Below are 14,611 nucleotides of genomic sequence, written 5' to 3' on the forward strand. Positions count from 1 at the left end.
CTCTGAACAGCTCGGTAAGCTCGAAGAAGAGGCAGCTCCATAAGCTCGATGAGCAGGAAGCTCCGTAAGCTCGATGCTCAGGCAGCTCCGAACAGCTTGGTAAGCTCGACGAGCAGGCAGCTCCGAAGAGCTCCGTAAGCTCGACAAGCAGGTAGCTATGAACAGCTCCGTAAGCTCGACAAGCAGGCAGGTCTGAAAAGTTCCATAAGCTAGACGACCAGGCAGCTCCGAACAGCTCGGTTAAGCTTGATGCCCAGACAGCTTTGTAAGCTCGACGAGGAGGCAGCTCCGTAAGCTCGATGAGCAAGCAGCTCTGTAAGCTCGATTCCCAGGCAGCTCCGAACAGCTCGGTAAGCTCAACGAACAGGCAGCTCCGAACAGCTCCGTAAGCTTGATGAGCAGGCAGCTCTGAACAGCTCCATAAGCTGGATGAGCAGGCAGCTCCAAACAGGTCCGTAAGCTTGACGAGCCAGCAGCTCCGAACAGCTCCGTAATCTTGACGACCAGGCAGATCTGAACAGCTCTGTAAGTTTGACGTCCAGGCAGCTCCGAACAGCTCTGTAAGCTCGATGACTAGGCAGCTCCGAAAGGCTCCGTAAGCTCGATGACCAAGCAGCTCTGTAAGCTCGACGACCAAACAGCTCAGTAAGCTCAATGAGCAGGCAGCTTCATAAGCTTGATGAGCAGGCAGCTCCGTAAGCTCGACGAGCAGGCAGCTCCAAACAGCTCTGTAAGCTTGACGAGCAGGCAGATCCGAACAGCTCCGTAAGCTTCACGGCCAGGCCGCTTCGAACAGCTCTGTAAGCTCGATAACTAGGCAGCTCCGAATGGCTCCGTAAGCTCGATGACCAAGCAGCTCCATAAGCTAGACGACCAAACAGCTCGGTAAGCTCAATGAGCAGGCAGCTCCGTAAGGTCGATGAGCATGCAGCTCTGTAAGCTCGACGAGCAGGCAGCTCCAAACAGCTCTGCAAGCCTGACGACCATGCAGCTCCGAACAGCTCCATAAGCTCGACGACCATGCAGCTCTGAACAGCTCCATAAGCTCGACGACCAGGCAGCTCCGAACAGCTCCATAAGCTCGACGAGCAGGCAGCTCCAAACAGCTCCGTAAGCTCGATGAGCAGGCAGCTCCAAACGGCCCTGTAAGCTCGACGAGCAGGCAGCTCCGAATGGCTCCGTAAGCTCAACGACCAGGCAGCTCCAAAAAGCTCAGTAAGCTCAACGACCAGGCAGCTCCAAACAGCTCCGTAAGCTTGATGAGCAGGCAGCTCCGAACAGCTCAGTAAGCTTGATGAGAAGGCAGCTCCAAACAGCTCTGTAAGCTCGACGAGCAGGCAGCTTCGAACAGCTCGGTAAGCTCGACGAGCAGGCAGCTCCGAACAGCTCGGTAAGCTTGACGATCAGGCATCTCCGAACAGCTCCGTAAGCTCGAGCAGGCAGCTCCAAACAGCTCGGTAAGCCCGACAGGCAGGCAGCTCTGATCAGCTCAGTAAGCTCGACGACCAGGCAGCTCAGTAAGATCGACGACCAGACAGCTCCGTAAGCTCGACGAGCAGGCAGCTTCGAACAGCTCCGTAAGCTCGACGAGCAGGCAGCTTTGAACAGCTCCGTAATCTCGACGAGCAGGCAGCTTCGAACAGCCCCGTAAGCTCGACGAGCAGGCAGCTCCGAACAGCTCGGTAAGCTCGACGATCAGGCATCTCCGAACAGCTCCGTAAGCTCGAGCAGGCAGCTCCAAACAGCTCGGTAAGCCCGACAAGCAGGCAGCTCTGATCAGCTCAGTAAGCTCGACGACCAGGCAGCTCCGTAAGCTCGACAAGCAGGCAGCTTCGAACAGCTCCGTAAGCTCGACGAGCAGGCAGCTTTGAACAGCTCCGTAATCTCGACGAGCAGGCAGCTTCGAACAGCCCCGTAAGCTCGACGAGTAGGCAGCTCCGAACAGCTCGGTAAGCTCGATGACCAGGAATCTCCGAACAGCTCCGTAAGCTCGACGAGCAGGCAGCTACGAACAGCTCGGTAAGTTTGGCGAGCCGGCAGCCCTGGGGTGGTCGGCGTCGTCCACGGGGTGGTCGGCGGGGCGTCGTCCACGGGGTGGTCGGCGGGGCGTCGTCCACGGGGTGGCCGGCGTCGTCCACGGGGTGGCCGGCGTCGTCCACGGGGTGGCCGACGTCGTCCACGGGGTGGCCGGCGTCGTCCACGGGGTGTTCGGCGTCGTCCACGGGGTGTTCGGCGTCGTCCTTTGGGTGGTCGGCGTCGTCCACGGGGTGTTCGGCGTCGTCCTTTGGGTGGTCGGCATCGTCCTCGGGGTCGAGGCATTATTATATCGACTAAACGACGACGTCTTCGGAAACACCCATGGATCCCAACAGCAATTGTGTTTTCCCCCAAACCTAAACAACTCAACTTCCAGCTGTTGTTCGTCCTGTCGAGCCTTTCCGTGTTTACTTTATTGTCGGATTTGCTGGGCATTCCCTCGACGGGATTTCTTTGAACAACGTCCTCGTTTTCATTCACTTTGACAGATCAAAAGCTTGGAACAACTTGCAGTTTAAGCTCAGACGAGCATTTCCACGGCTTGAACGTATTCTGATCACGTTCTCTTCGCGTAATTGAACAAACACAGGTTGATAATTTCATCTTGGCCAGTTAGAAAAAAAAGTACACCTCAACTTTTAAACATGCAATCGTTTATTACAACGTAAACAAACACACAATGAAAGAGGCGTGGCTTCAACGTATCCCGGCATGCTTCACGCTTCAAATGTGTAGCTTCTTGTTGTTTATGGATATTTATTTCCTCCACCGAATATATAATCTTTAAAAAAATCTTTATTAAGGCTGGCTTCGATGGACTACATCATCCGTGCCTGGAGCCTTCTACATTAAAAAAAAAAAAAATCACCTGACGTTTTAAGAGCAAACGGGTTCTCTTCCTCAGAGGTGGTGAGTGTGGTGTGGTGGTGAAACCACTGAACTGAAAATATATCAGTTCAATTGAGTGGGTGAAACCGTGAGATATTGTTGTAAGTTAATTGTGTCAATTTGCTTTAATGTGATATTTGAAGTTTTAAAAATATACATCCGGATCCGGAAGGGCGGAGCTTAGTGAACAATGGAGATGGAATGGAGATGTCGTGCCGGCAATGGAGATGTTTGGTGTGATTGCTGCTGCCTGCTGAACGATTTTGATTTTCGCTTGCAATAAACCTTTGTTAATGAACTTCAAGGAGTGATACTGGATCCTGGGGACATTACATAATTGGCGACGAGGAAAACTACATTCTTGAAATGGCGGTTTATGGAAAATTGACGAGTTCCAGCCGGAGAGAGAGTCCTGGGAGGCCTACATTGAGAGACATTCGTTCTACTGTGAGGAGAACTAGCTCACCGATGAGAACAAAAAGAGGGCGATATTATTGTCTATCGTTGGAGCAGAAGTATACCAGGTAATACGATCGTTGGTGTCTCCTTCCAAGCCTGGAGAGGTAGCATACGAGTAGATTGTGAAGACTGAAGTGAAGAGGGTGAAGGAACATTATTCTCCCAGGGCACATAACATCTTCGCACGGTTTCGGGTGAGGGTGTGTGTGCAGCAGACGGTTTCGGGTGAGGGTGTGCGCGCAGCAGCTGGTTTCGGGTGAGGGTGTGAGCGCAGCAGCCGGTTTGGGTGAGGGTGTGAGTGCAGCGGCCGGTTTCGGGTGAGGGTGTGTGTGCAGCAGCCGGTTTCGGTTGAGGGTGTGTGTGCAGCAGCCGGTTTCGGTTGAGGGTGTGTGTGCAGCAGCCGGTTTCGGGTGAGTGTGTGAGTGCAGCTTTCGGGTGAGGGTGTGAGCGCAGCTTTCGGGTGAGGGTGTGAGCGCAGCAGCCAGTTTCGGGTGAGGGTGTGAGCGCAGCAGCCAGTTTTGGGTGAGGGTGTGTGTGCAGCAGCCGGTTTTGGGTGAGGGTGTGTGCAGCAGCCGGTTTCGGGCGAGGGTGCATGTGCAGCATCCGGTTTTGGGTGAGGGTGTGTGTGCAGCAGCCGGTTTCGGGTGAGGGTGTGTGTGCAGCAGCCAGGACAGGCTATAAGTATAAGTGCATACCTCACGAAACTTCGAGAAATGAGTGAGCATTGTGAGTATTTCTTGAGCATAATCTAGTTGCCCTGGAATAGACTGTGCCCAATTTTTAACTCTCCAGGCCCAAGGCCTCCATTATGACGTCATAATTCGACAAGTACAAAATTTCATCCAATCAAGATGCAATTTCTTGAGTGCCATGTCGGCATAAACAGGTGGAGAAAAAAAATAATGATGACGTCATCGGTCACGTGGTTCAGCCGCCATCTTGGAAAAACTTTGCACCTCTATATCTCCGAAAGTGCTGAATCTTACTTTAATTCACCAAATGTCCGTCCGTCTGTCTGTCCGTCCGTTCGAAGGTACCGCAAAAGCGGCTGTACCGATCCCAACGATATTTTGGGTGGGTAATCCTGGGATCTCCTGGAGTAAAATAGGCTATATTGCTTTTCCAATTTCAGCTTTGGCCTCCAGCATTTTCAGGTTTGGACTCCTGCATAACGTTATTTTCCCGGGTGCCGCACAAACGGCTGCACCGATCGCTGCACGGCTGCACCAATCGGACTCGGTGACCTCGGACAAAGAGCTTTTATAAGGACATGGGTTGAATCCCTGCTTGAGAGAATGCCAACCCCCTCCCCGCCATCACGGCCATCTCTCCAACTCGCAATCCCACGAGATATGCGGAAAGGACGACCCAAAACCAATTATCATCTTTTTGATTCGTATATAGACATTAAAAGTAAATAATGACCTCGGCCAAAGTTCAAACGATGCGGGTTTAATCTCTACATGAGAGAATTCCACATTGCTATTTGGGCGGTGAATACGCTAACAGATCGCTGTCTCCATCGATCTTGCCGAGGCCGTAACACCTATCGGCTCAAAATCCTTTTAACTGTTGACTTGGTAGTTTTTACAATGAAGGAAATATTAACAATGTTGTTAAAAGTTTATTTTGTGATTGGAGATATGTTGTTTGAAATGAAAAAAAGAGATATCGAGTTTTTTTTTTTTTTTCTTTTTTGTTTTTTGTATACAAGATCGAGGCTCGTGAAAGAGCGAACATTAATCACACAGAAAGACAAACAGACACATAAAACAAATAACATCGGGAGCGGTAGACAAGATGGGGAGAGAGGGGGAAGGACACAAACACAACATTTGAGAGCAGGGACCGAGAGACATGGAGACATCGAGAGAACTGTGGGAGGGAGAGGGCTTTGGGGGGAGGCATGGGAAGGGGGGGGGGGGTGGGAGAGGTATAAAACATATGGACACTGCCAGGACTTCCAGGAAAGAAGTTGGAATTTCAAACAAGGTGGATCTGGGGTGAATTAGTGGGGGTAGAAAAGATCAAGGTTTTCGATGGGGGAAGATAAGAGATGGTGGTGAACAGCTGTTTTAAAGACCTGGAGGGAGGAGTGTGATTGAAGTGAGTGTGGGAGTTTGTTCCAGAGGCGGGAGAAAAGAGGAATGAAAGAGTGAAGGTGAGCAGAGAGCTGAGATTTCGGCAGTTTAACCATCGGAGGGTGGCTGGCAGATCTTGTGCGACCTGTAGGAATATTTGGGGGACAGAGCACAGAGAGAGCTGGGGGAGCAAGGCCAGAGAGGAGTCGGTAGAAGACAGAAAGACCACTTACCTGCCTGCGGTGAGTGAGTGAAAGGCCCTCAGAGATAGCTTCATCGCGGGAGATTCCAATGATTCTGAAAGCTTTGGATTCAACAGCGTGAAGCCGAGCCAGGTGTGAGGCAGGAGCACCAGCCCATAGGGGAGAACAGTATTCCATTGAGCTGCGGATGAAAGCCTTGTATGTGGTGAGGAGCTCAGGTGTGCCTAGGAAGGACTTCGCACGACAGAGGATGCCCAGTCGGCGACTGGCTTTGGAGGCCAGCTTGGAAATGTGGTTTTCCCAAGAAAGATCATGGCAGATAGTGAGACCCAAAAGCTTGAGCGACAGAACTTCTTGGAGAGGAGTTCAAGTGAATGACGACATGCCGTGATGGACATGATGGACACAATGACGACATGCCTTTCTGAATGTGAACTTCGCGGATCGCCATATGCAGATTCGCCACAGACCCACGATCGATGTTTCTATTCGTGAACGTACCCGTTTGTTTGCGAACGGGTACGTTTTTCATGGAAGTCATTCACGAACTTGCTGTCCATGTCTGATGTGCGACTGAAGGTGCTACAGGAATGTAGAATTTATTGGTTTCATGCTTTAGCATTCGCCGTATCTGCATTGCCTGTTTGCTCCTGGCCTCCCACTCGTGCGTAGCACGGGTATCTCACTAGTAGAAAAAATTGAGACATGGCTCATTGTAAAGAACTCTCCACGGGGAATAAAATATGTTAATGATGATGTCATAGGTGCCTCCATTATGACGTCATAATTCGACAAGTACAAAACTTCATCCGATCAAGATTAAATTTCTTGAGCATAATCGAGGAATAAATTAGTTTAGAAAAAAAAAAATGATGACATCATCGGTCACGTGGTTCGGCCGCCATATTTGTTTTAACAGAAAAGCCTTAAAAAGCACTGAAAATACATCATGGCAAGGGTTTGCAATCTCTGATTGCTCTTTTTCTTGTTGCTTTTAGCTATGGATGCCGGATAGCTCTGCAAGCGAAAATATGGTTGGGTCTGTGCGGCCCTTCCTTCTGGTACATAGCCTCTACCCGTGCCAAGACTTTCAGACTACCTCCTAGTGGTGCACTAGGGTAACAGTGCTCCTGAGGGTACTGGCTAAATGTCTGGAGGGTTGGTACTCAGAGTGGGTTGGTACCCCAGATGTGTAGTGTGCATGGCCCTCCATTATGAGGACTTACTATGACACATCAATCTAACCAGGGTAGGTGGAGCTCTTAGCCTTGGTGGGCTGTCCACCTCGGAGAAGGAAACTCTGATTGCAAATCCCCCTGCTGTCCTGTAGGGTATGTCTCTTAGTTTAGACAAAGGCTAGGTCCACAGCTGATTCTATGGTGGCGTCAGGAAGGACATCCGGCCACAAAAAACATGCCTCAAATATGCCTTTTGGCAAAGTGGCCATTAGGTGAATCACGGCGTACACATGCAAGCATGAAAACGTCCGTAAAACAATGATGATGATGATGATGATGATGTAGCACAGACATGATGGGACAAATGCTCACCTCATTTGTTGGTATTTGTATATCCTCGATGAATATCCTCATTTGCAATGCATTGCTGTTTACTTGGTTGTTCTTGACTTTTTCAAATGCTTAAATAACCAGAACGGCACTCAGTGGAGTGCATAGTCTTGCCTCACACGTTCATTCTGAACAAAAATTATGTCATTAACTGAACACACTACTATTAGTCAGGTTCACTATGTTTTTTCGTTCAAAATCATGGTAGATTAGCAAACCTATACATTTTTGGAAACGTTATTACATGGAAAATCTGAAAATCAATGTTTACATTTGCCAATTCCGACCAATTCGATTCGACCAATCGACCAATTCAATTCGACCATTCGACCATTCGACCAATCGCTTCGATCGACCATTCGACCATTCGATCGATTCGATTCGATTCGATTCATCGAAGTCGATTCGATCGACCATTCGACCAATTCGATTTGCCAATCAATTTGACCGACCTTTGCTTGTGTGGAATGGACTGTGAAAACGATGCGGACTATATTGTCGGATACGACACACAGGACAGTGATGACGAACTCTAAATGGCATATTCTGTAATCGTGTATGTTTGATGCCATTGACTGCCTGTGTATATTTTGTCATTGACTGCCTGGGTAGATGTGAAGTTATACTGACTGCATGTGTATATATGATTTTGCTGACTGCCTGTGTATGTTTGGTGATATGAATTATTGTGACACATTTTGATGTTATTAACTGCCTGTACAAAATGATAACATGTATTTGATTATGCAACTTATCGCGAATATAAAGACAGTATTTTGCAATTCAAAACCTTTGATTCGTGTCTTACCATTCCCCATAGCACTAATTTGATACTTTCATTGGATTCCTTGTCCCTGAAAGTATAGGTTTAGTATATTTTAAAAAGTTTTTAGGGTAATTAGAGGCAGAAATAGAACAAAATATGTATTTTACAGTGGCCATTTTGAAAATCCAAAATGGCCGCCATACAGGTATCTCTCCAAATGTAAACATTGATTTTTAGTTTCCTTATGCTATAACCTTTCCAAAAATGTATAGGTTTGCTAATCTACCATGATTTTGAACGAAATATAATTTATTGACATAGTGAACCTGACTATATTGTGGCCCACTGCTATTATGGCCCATATACCCGTACCATCCATGCAACCTATTAAGTCACATGGTTTCTTGGCATGGGTTAAGAGCGTCATAAATGTAATTCTTCACTCACATCGGGTCTAGATCAGATATAAAAGTTTCAGATTTTTTGGATAAGGATTTCAATTTAACTAATTAGGGCTGGAATACCACTTCTTGGATAATATCATCATTATCACCCTATATAACCCATGGGGAGCTGATGCTATATGCCAAGATTACATTTTTTAAAATTGAGTAGTTTCAGAGAAAATGATGTTTGATTTTTTTTCCTTTAATCCAATATGGCTGCCATACCATGTGACCCATGACATCAGAGTTAGCGATATACTATTCTCCATGGGGAGTGCCTCCTATTTTTAAAGCTTCACATAGATTGGGCAAGAGATTGCAGAGAAAACCATTTTAAAAGAGAAAATATATAGATGTGGGGGCGCGCGCGCGCACACACACACACACACACACACACACACACACACACACACACACACACACACACACACACACACACACACACACACACACACACACACACACACACACAACATTTTTGATGAAAACAAACATTTTTGGAAGATGCCACACAGGAAAATGAAACAGCAATAAATACAGCCCCAACAATTGCAAAAAAAGACTAAAGAAATATCAAGAAATATACACCAACCACTGGGAGAATGACAAAAGAGCAGGAAAATACAAAAAAAGAATTGGACAGAGTGGGGATAGACAATGAAGGCTCATTGGAATGTCTAAGAAGAGGTGAGCTCAACTGGGACGGTGAACGAATCATAATAAATGCCCAAGATCAAGGACACTACACCAATGGATTTAAAAAGATGGCGGGACTGAGCCAGACGGACAAGTATAGATTTTGCAAGACAGAAACAGAAAGTACTAGTCACCTGCTCTCGGGATGCAAAACACTATTATCAGAACAACTTTACACACAACGGCACAACAAAGAATGCAAAGTGATTCATTGGCACATCTGCAAATATTTAAATATCCCAGTACCAGAAAACATGGAAACATGAACCAAGGGCAATCATTGAAAATGAGGACATCATGCTCATGTACGACCTGATGATTCCATTGAGCGTGAACGTAGAAAACAAAGTATTGCGTCCGGACATTGTACTCAGGAACAAAAAGTAAAAGATTGATAATTGAGATATCACTACCCAACAATTTTGGCCTAAACAACGCAGAAGTCAAGAAAATGACCAAATATCTGGATCTCAAAAATGAGGTCAAGAGATCTTGGAAGCTGAAAAGCATCAAAATTGTACCAGTGATAATTGGAGCAACAGGAATGATAAAGAAGAACCTCACCGAGATTTTAAAAACCAACCCCGGGAATATTACCAAAAATTAACTACAACTGGAGGCAATCTGGGGTTCGGTGACGATCCTGAAAAGAGCCCTTGGAACAAACTCTGAAAAAGTTTGACCCAACGAAATGGCCTCTTCTTGTCGTCTTCGGCAACTGCTAAAATAACAAGATTGATGGGATATGAATACAATGATGCGATAGACAACTCCAAAGGCAGACTTCAATTGAGCAACACAGGATTTATTAGCCTCAAATAAATAATACTAGCAGGGACCCACGGAACGTAGTTCTGCGGAAAACTTTTCTTTTTGGGTGGTTAGGGGGGTGGGGGGGGTTGGGGGGGTAGGGGCTTAATATTAATAATGGGTAGCTCGGTCTGACTTCCAAAATTACCGTTTGTTAGTGTAGTTACAGTGAACGTGAAATCACAAATACAGTTAATGTTAATTATTTAATCACCCTTGTTTTTTGTTTTAGCCTAATATTTAGCCCGTGCGTGCGTGCGTGTGTCTGTGTGTCTGTGGAAGAAATCCACGCACTTGGGTTCCGTTTCGCTTTGTTACTCACATTTAAATATGGGATGTTTTTAGTTAATTGTAAACTACTGAAAAAAATTTAAGGTGGGGGCATTGTGTACATAATGATGGGAAGCTGTGACAGTTAAGGTGTATCTCCAGGTGGAATGTTGGATCAGCTGTGGGACCAGAATAATTCCTTTTATTCATTTTCTTAAAATTAAATTTTCATTCTTCTGTTAAAAGACCTTCCTTTATCGACATTCTTCCGCCCTTCAAGGCCTCCACATAATTTCATGGGTGAGAACCTAGTGAGTGGTCTAAAATGGAAATGAAAAGAGGAAGAGGAAGCGGTGGCTGAGAAAGGCAGGGTGGGAGAGAAAAAAAGGTGGGAACGAACGCAGAATGTGCTGCCCAGGTTTTCTTTTTGCGACAAATAACTCGGCTTGCGAGGGCTCGTGGAGTAGTTGAATGATCCCTCCATGGGTTGGAGACACACTCTGCGTGGAAGGGATACAGTGCATTCAGAAAGTATTCAGACCCCTTCACTTTTTTCACATTTTGTTATGTTGCAGCCTTATGCTGAAATCGTTTAAAATCTTTTTTTCCCTCATGAATCTACACTCAATACCCCATAATGACAAAGAGAAAACAGGATTTTAGAAAGTTTTGCAAATTTATTAAGAAGAAAAAACTGAAATATCACATCGACATAAGCATTCAGACCTTTTGCTATGACACTTGAAATTTAGCTCAGGTGCCTCCCATTTCCCTTGATCATCTTTGAGATGTTTCTACACCTTGATTGGAGTCCACCTGTGGTAAATTCAATTGATTGGACATGATTTGGAAAGGCACACACCTGTCTATATAAGGTCTCACAGCTGACAATTCATATCAGCAAAAACCAAGCCATGAGGTCGAAGGAACTGCCTGCAGAGCTCAGAGACAGGATTGTGTCAAGGCACAGATCTGGGGAAGCCTACAAAAAAATTCTGCTGCATTGAAGGTTCCCAAGAGCACAGTGGCCTCCATAATTCTTAAATGGAAGAAGTTTGGAACAACCAGGACTCTTCCTAGAGCTGGCGCCCGGCCAAACTGAGCAATCGGGGGAGAAGGGCCGTGGTAAGAGAGGTGACCAAGAACCCGATGGTCACTGGCTGAGCTCAAGAGATCCTGTGTGGAGATGTGAGAAACTTCCAGAAGGACAACCATCACTGCAACACTCCACCGGTCTGGGCTTTATGGCAGAGTGGCCAGACGGAAGCCAAACAGTTCAATCATGGTTTCATCAGACCACAGAATCTTGTTTCTCACAGTCTGAGAGTCCTTTAGGTGCTTTTTTGCAAACTCCAAGCGGGTTTTCATGTCTTTCACTGAGGAGATGCTTCCGTCTGGCCGCAAAATGTGAAAAAAGTGAAGGGGTCTGAATACTTTCTGAATGCACTGTAGGTGTGGAGGAGAGCCTATCGGTGCATGTGGCGTCATGCAGGGAAGAGGGAGGAAGCATTTGCTCCTCGGCGAGTATCATCTTGGCCAACCTGAGGCAACGTGCTGTTTCCTGGTTTTGCAAGAATTGCTCTGGTGCATTGGTCCATGAAGTTTGAGGACCCATCCCGAGAAAGAGAAGGGTGGTGACGCACCATCCTTTGGACCTGCGGCTGAGTCGAGGCCGTTAGAAGCTATCTCAAACAGGCCTGACTTTCCCACACCCTCTTTTTCTTTTCCTTATTATCTTTCTTTATACCATGGCAAATATTTTGTTATCCCTCCCCCCCCACCCCCCCCCCCCCCCCCCCCCACGCCTCTCCTTGGGATTAGATAGAGGATAGGGATATCCGGTGGGGCATTTTATTGTTTTATCCGCATTGTCTTGGCTCCTGTCTGTCTTTATTCAATCACTTATTCAGATTATCCGGTTAGACCTACCTCAAATTCCTAACAACTGTCAAGTTGATTTGGTAATAAAGTATTGAATCTTGAATCTTATACTTTACCCCCACATGTCTGTGGGAGTTTCCTCTGGTTTATTGTGTTGCTGGGTTGTATATCCTATGTTTTGGTTTATCCTGAGTAAAGGATTTGCATTCATTCCACTGTTTTGAATTTGCATTGCATTACTGGATTGGCATACATTTTTACCTTCGCAAAAGCGGAAGGTTATGTTTTGATCGCTGTGTATTTATTTGTATGTCTGTGTGTGTGTATGTTAATCGCATAACTCAAAAAGTATTCAACCGAATTGCATGAAATTTGGTGGGATGATTGGTTATTATACGGGACACATTTGATTAGATTTTGGGAAACAGATTTGCTCAAATTCTGACTATTTTTTTATGCCATGTGTTGGTGAGTGGGGTTGTAAAGTTGCATCAGCATTCAGATGTTAACTCCGCTCGGTCACATCTGACTGCCTAAATGGCGCGAACCGCACACGGGGAACGTATTGGCCTCCAGAATGTCAATTAGGGTCTCTGGAGCAATAGGCCGTACCCTGAGCCATCTACCCATCGGGCAGGTCGTAACAAATGCATATCCCTTTTTAAGGGGGAAGGTATGGTCGAGGTTGGGAGAGTTGTCACAATCAGGTTGGAGGTGTTTTTTCTGACTAATTGTTGCTTTGTGTTTGAACATGACAGGGACACAAAGGATACAAAGGAGAGGAAAACATATCTGGAGAGCCTGGAGAGAAGGTATGCATTGCATCTTTCTTCTCTTTGACATGTCCCCAATGATCTTCTTACTATGGACATTGTAAATCGATTGGTGAGTTGTACCCAACACAAGTTTTCATTATCTGAGACAACTAAATTTGTTAACATCTAAAGCCATTCACTCACATGTTATATCGTCTCTTTGGATTTGACAATACAATGTGCCTGCTGGACTCGGGGTTTATGGGTCCTCTGGGTCTTTTGGGTCCTCTGGGTCTTTTGGGTCTTATGGGGTTTTTGGAACCTCAGGGACCTTTGGGTATTTTGAGTTCTCGGGGACTTTTGGGTCACCTGGGTCTTTTGGGTCCTGGGGTATTTTTGGATCATCTGTGTCATTTTAGTCCTTTGGGTCCTTGGGATTTTTGGGTCCTCTGGGTCTTTTGGGTCCTTAGGGACTTTTTGGTCTTCTGGGTCTTTTTTATTGTGTTGTTATTATATATTCATTGTGTGATTTCGCTAACAATCGAACATTTCAGTGAAAAGGGAAAAATACAATGGTCTGTGTTGTTGTAGCACACCCCTTAAAAATGCAATGTATTGTTTTGTTTTGTGTAATTCAAATGACATGATTCATTGTTGTGCTTAAAAGTGACTGCATGCCAGGTACCTGGAAACGACATTGGTGGATTGAAGGAAAACCTGTCTTACAGGGGTATCGTGGTTATCCTGGACGAAGAGGTGTCAAGGGCAGGAAAGGCAGGAAGGTGAACAACTAGACAACATTTTATACTCACACTGATTTATTTATTGTGTCATATGTGTGTGCGGTGGTGAATTTCATATTGAGATACTCATTCTGTCAGCAAGATGCCATCAAGAAAGGCATGTGGCAACCTAGTGAAACTGGCAAAACAAGGGTTTATACTGTATAAAGAAATGTAATATTTGGATTGTAGCGTGGGTACAAGGCTGGCCAAGTTGTAACAACAATTGAGTGGCATTCCAGAAAGTTTGGCTTCAAATCCTGGTAAAGAGACTAGTTTTAGGGATTTCAACGCAAAGCTACAGGAATACAAGAACGAACAGCTACAATGCTTTTGGATTGTCAATAAAAACCCAGCTGGCTGACAAATTCTCTCCAAGGAGAGATGAATCTGCCTACGTTGCCAATTGGAAATTTCTCCTTGAGCCGTAGCATTGCCAACGGCCGGGAGGGTGGTTGAACTGTGGAAAACAGTTGATATACCGACACAATACACACCTAATACAGGCTGCAACAAGAGATGGTGCAAGTTACAAACGATGTGTAAAACATGCAAACATGATCATGCCATATTGAGTGGTGAGTAGTGACCTATTAGTGAAAACGCTGGACCCTTGGAAGTTGTGAATGAAGTGAATCTTGGAAGTTGTTGGTTCAAATCTGGTTGAAGGCAGCTGTATAAGTATTTGGATTCTAATCTTCGTAAGTCAAGCAAGTCTTAAGAGAATTGCCATGCCACTATTGGATTGTTGGGGGGAAAACCCAGTTGCCTCATTCATTGGCCTTCAGGGTTGGATAATCGGTATGCCCCACATGTTCTGGTCTGCGACTGATGCTAGTCTACCCATTGTAGTTGACTCTTATAAGTATCTCCTTCCCTTGTTAGAATGAAGTTGTTGAATGACTAAAGGTCCGACCCTTCTACTGTACTTTCCACTTAAACGAGATAATCAATGCCGCATCACTTGTG

At 45.9% G+C, this 14,611-nt stretch overlaps 1 protein-coding gene across 1 annotated transcript in view; it reads left to right on the top strand.

Moving 5' to 3' along the window:
* LOC137433154 (uncharacterized) overlaps positions 1 to 14,611 on the top strand; it is a 432,405-nt gene that overhangs the window by 93,215 nt on the left and 324,579 nt on the right. Inside the window, exons 9-10 of the mRNA XM_078783571.1 lie at positions 12,864 to 12,917; positions 13,589 to 13,642. Coding sequence (XP_078639697.1) covers positions 12,864 to 12,917; positions 13,589 to 13,642 — 108 coding nt within the window. The remainder of the gene's footprint in view (positions 1 to 12,863; positions 12,918 to 13,588; positions 13,643 to 14,611) is intronic.

The sequence above is a fragment of the Myxine glutinosa genome, chromosome 8, assembly GCF_964187855.1.
Source record: "Myxine glutinosa chromosome 8, kmMyxGlut1.1, whole genome shotgun sequence".
Classification (NCBI taxonomy): domain Eukaryota; kingdom Metazoa; phylum Chordata; class Myxini; order Myxiniformes; family Myxinidae; genus Myxine; species Myxine glutinosa.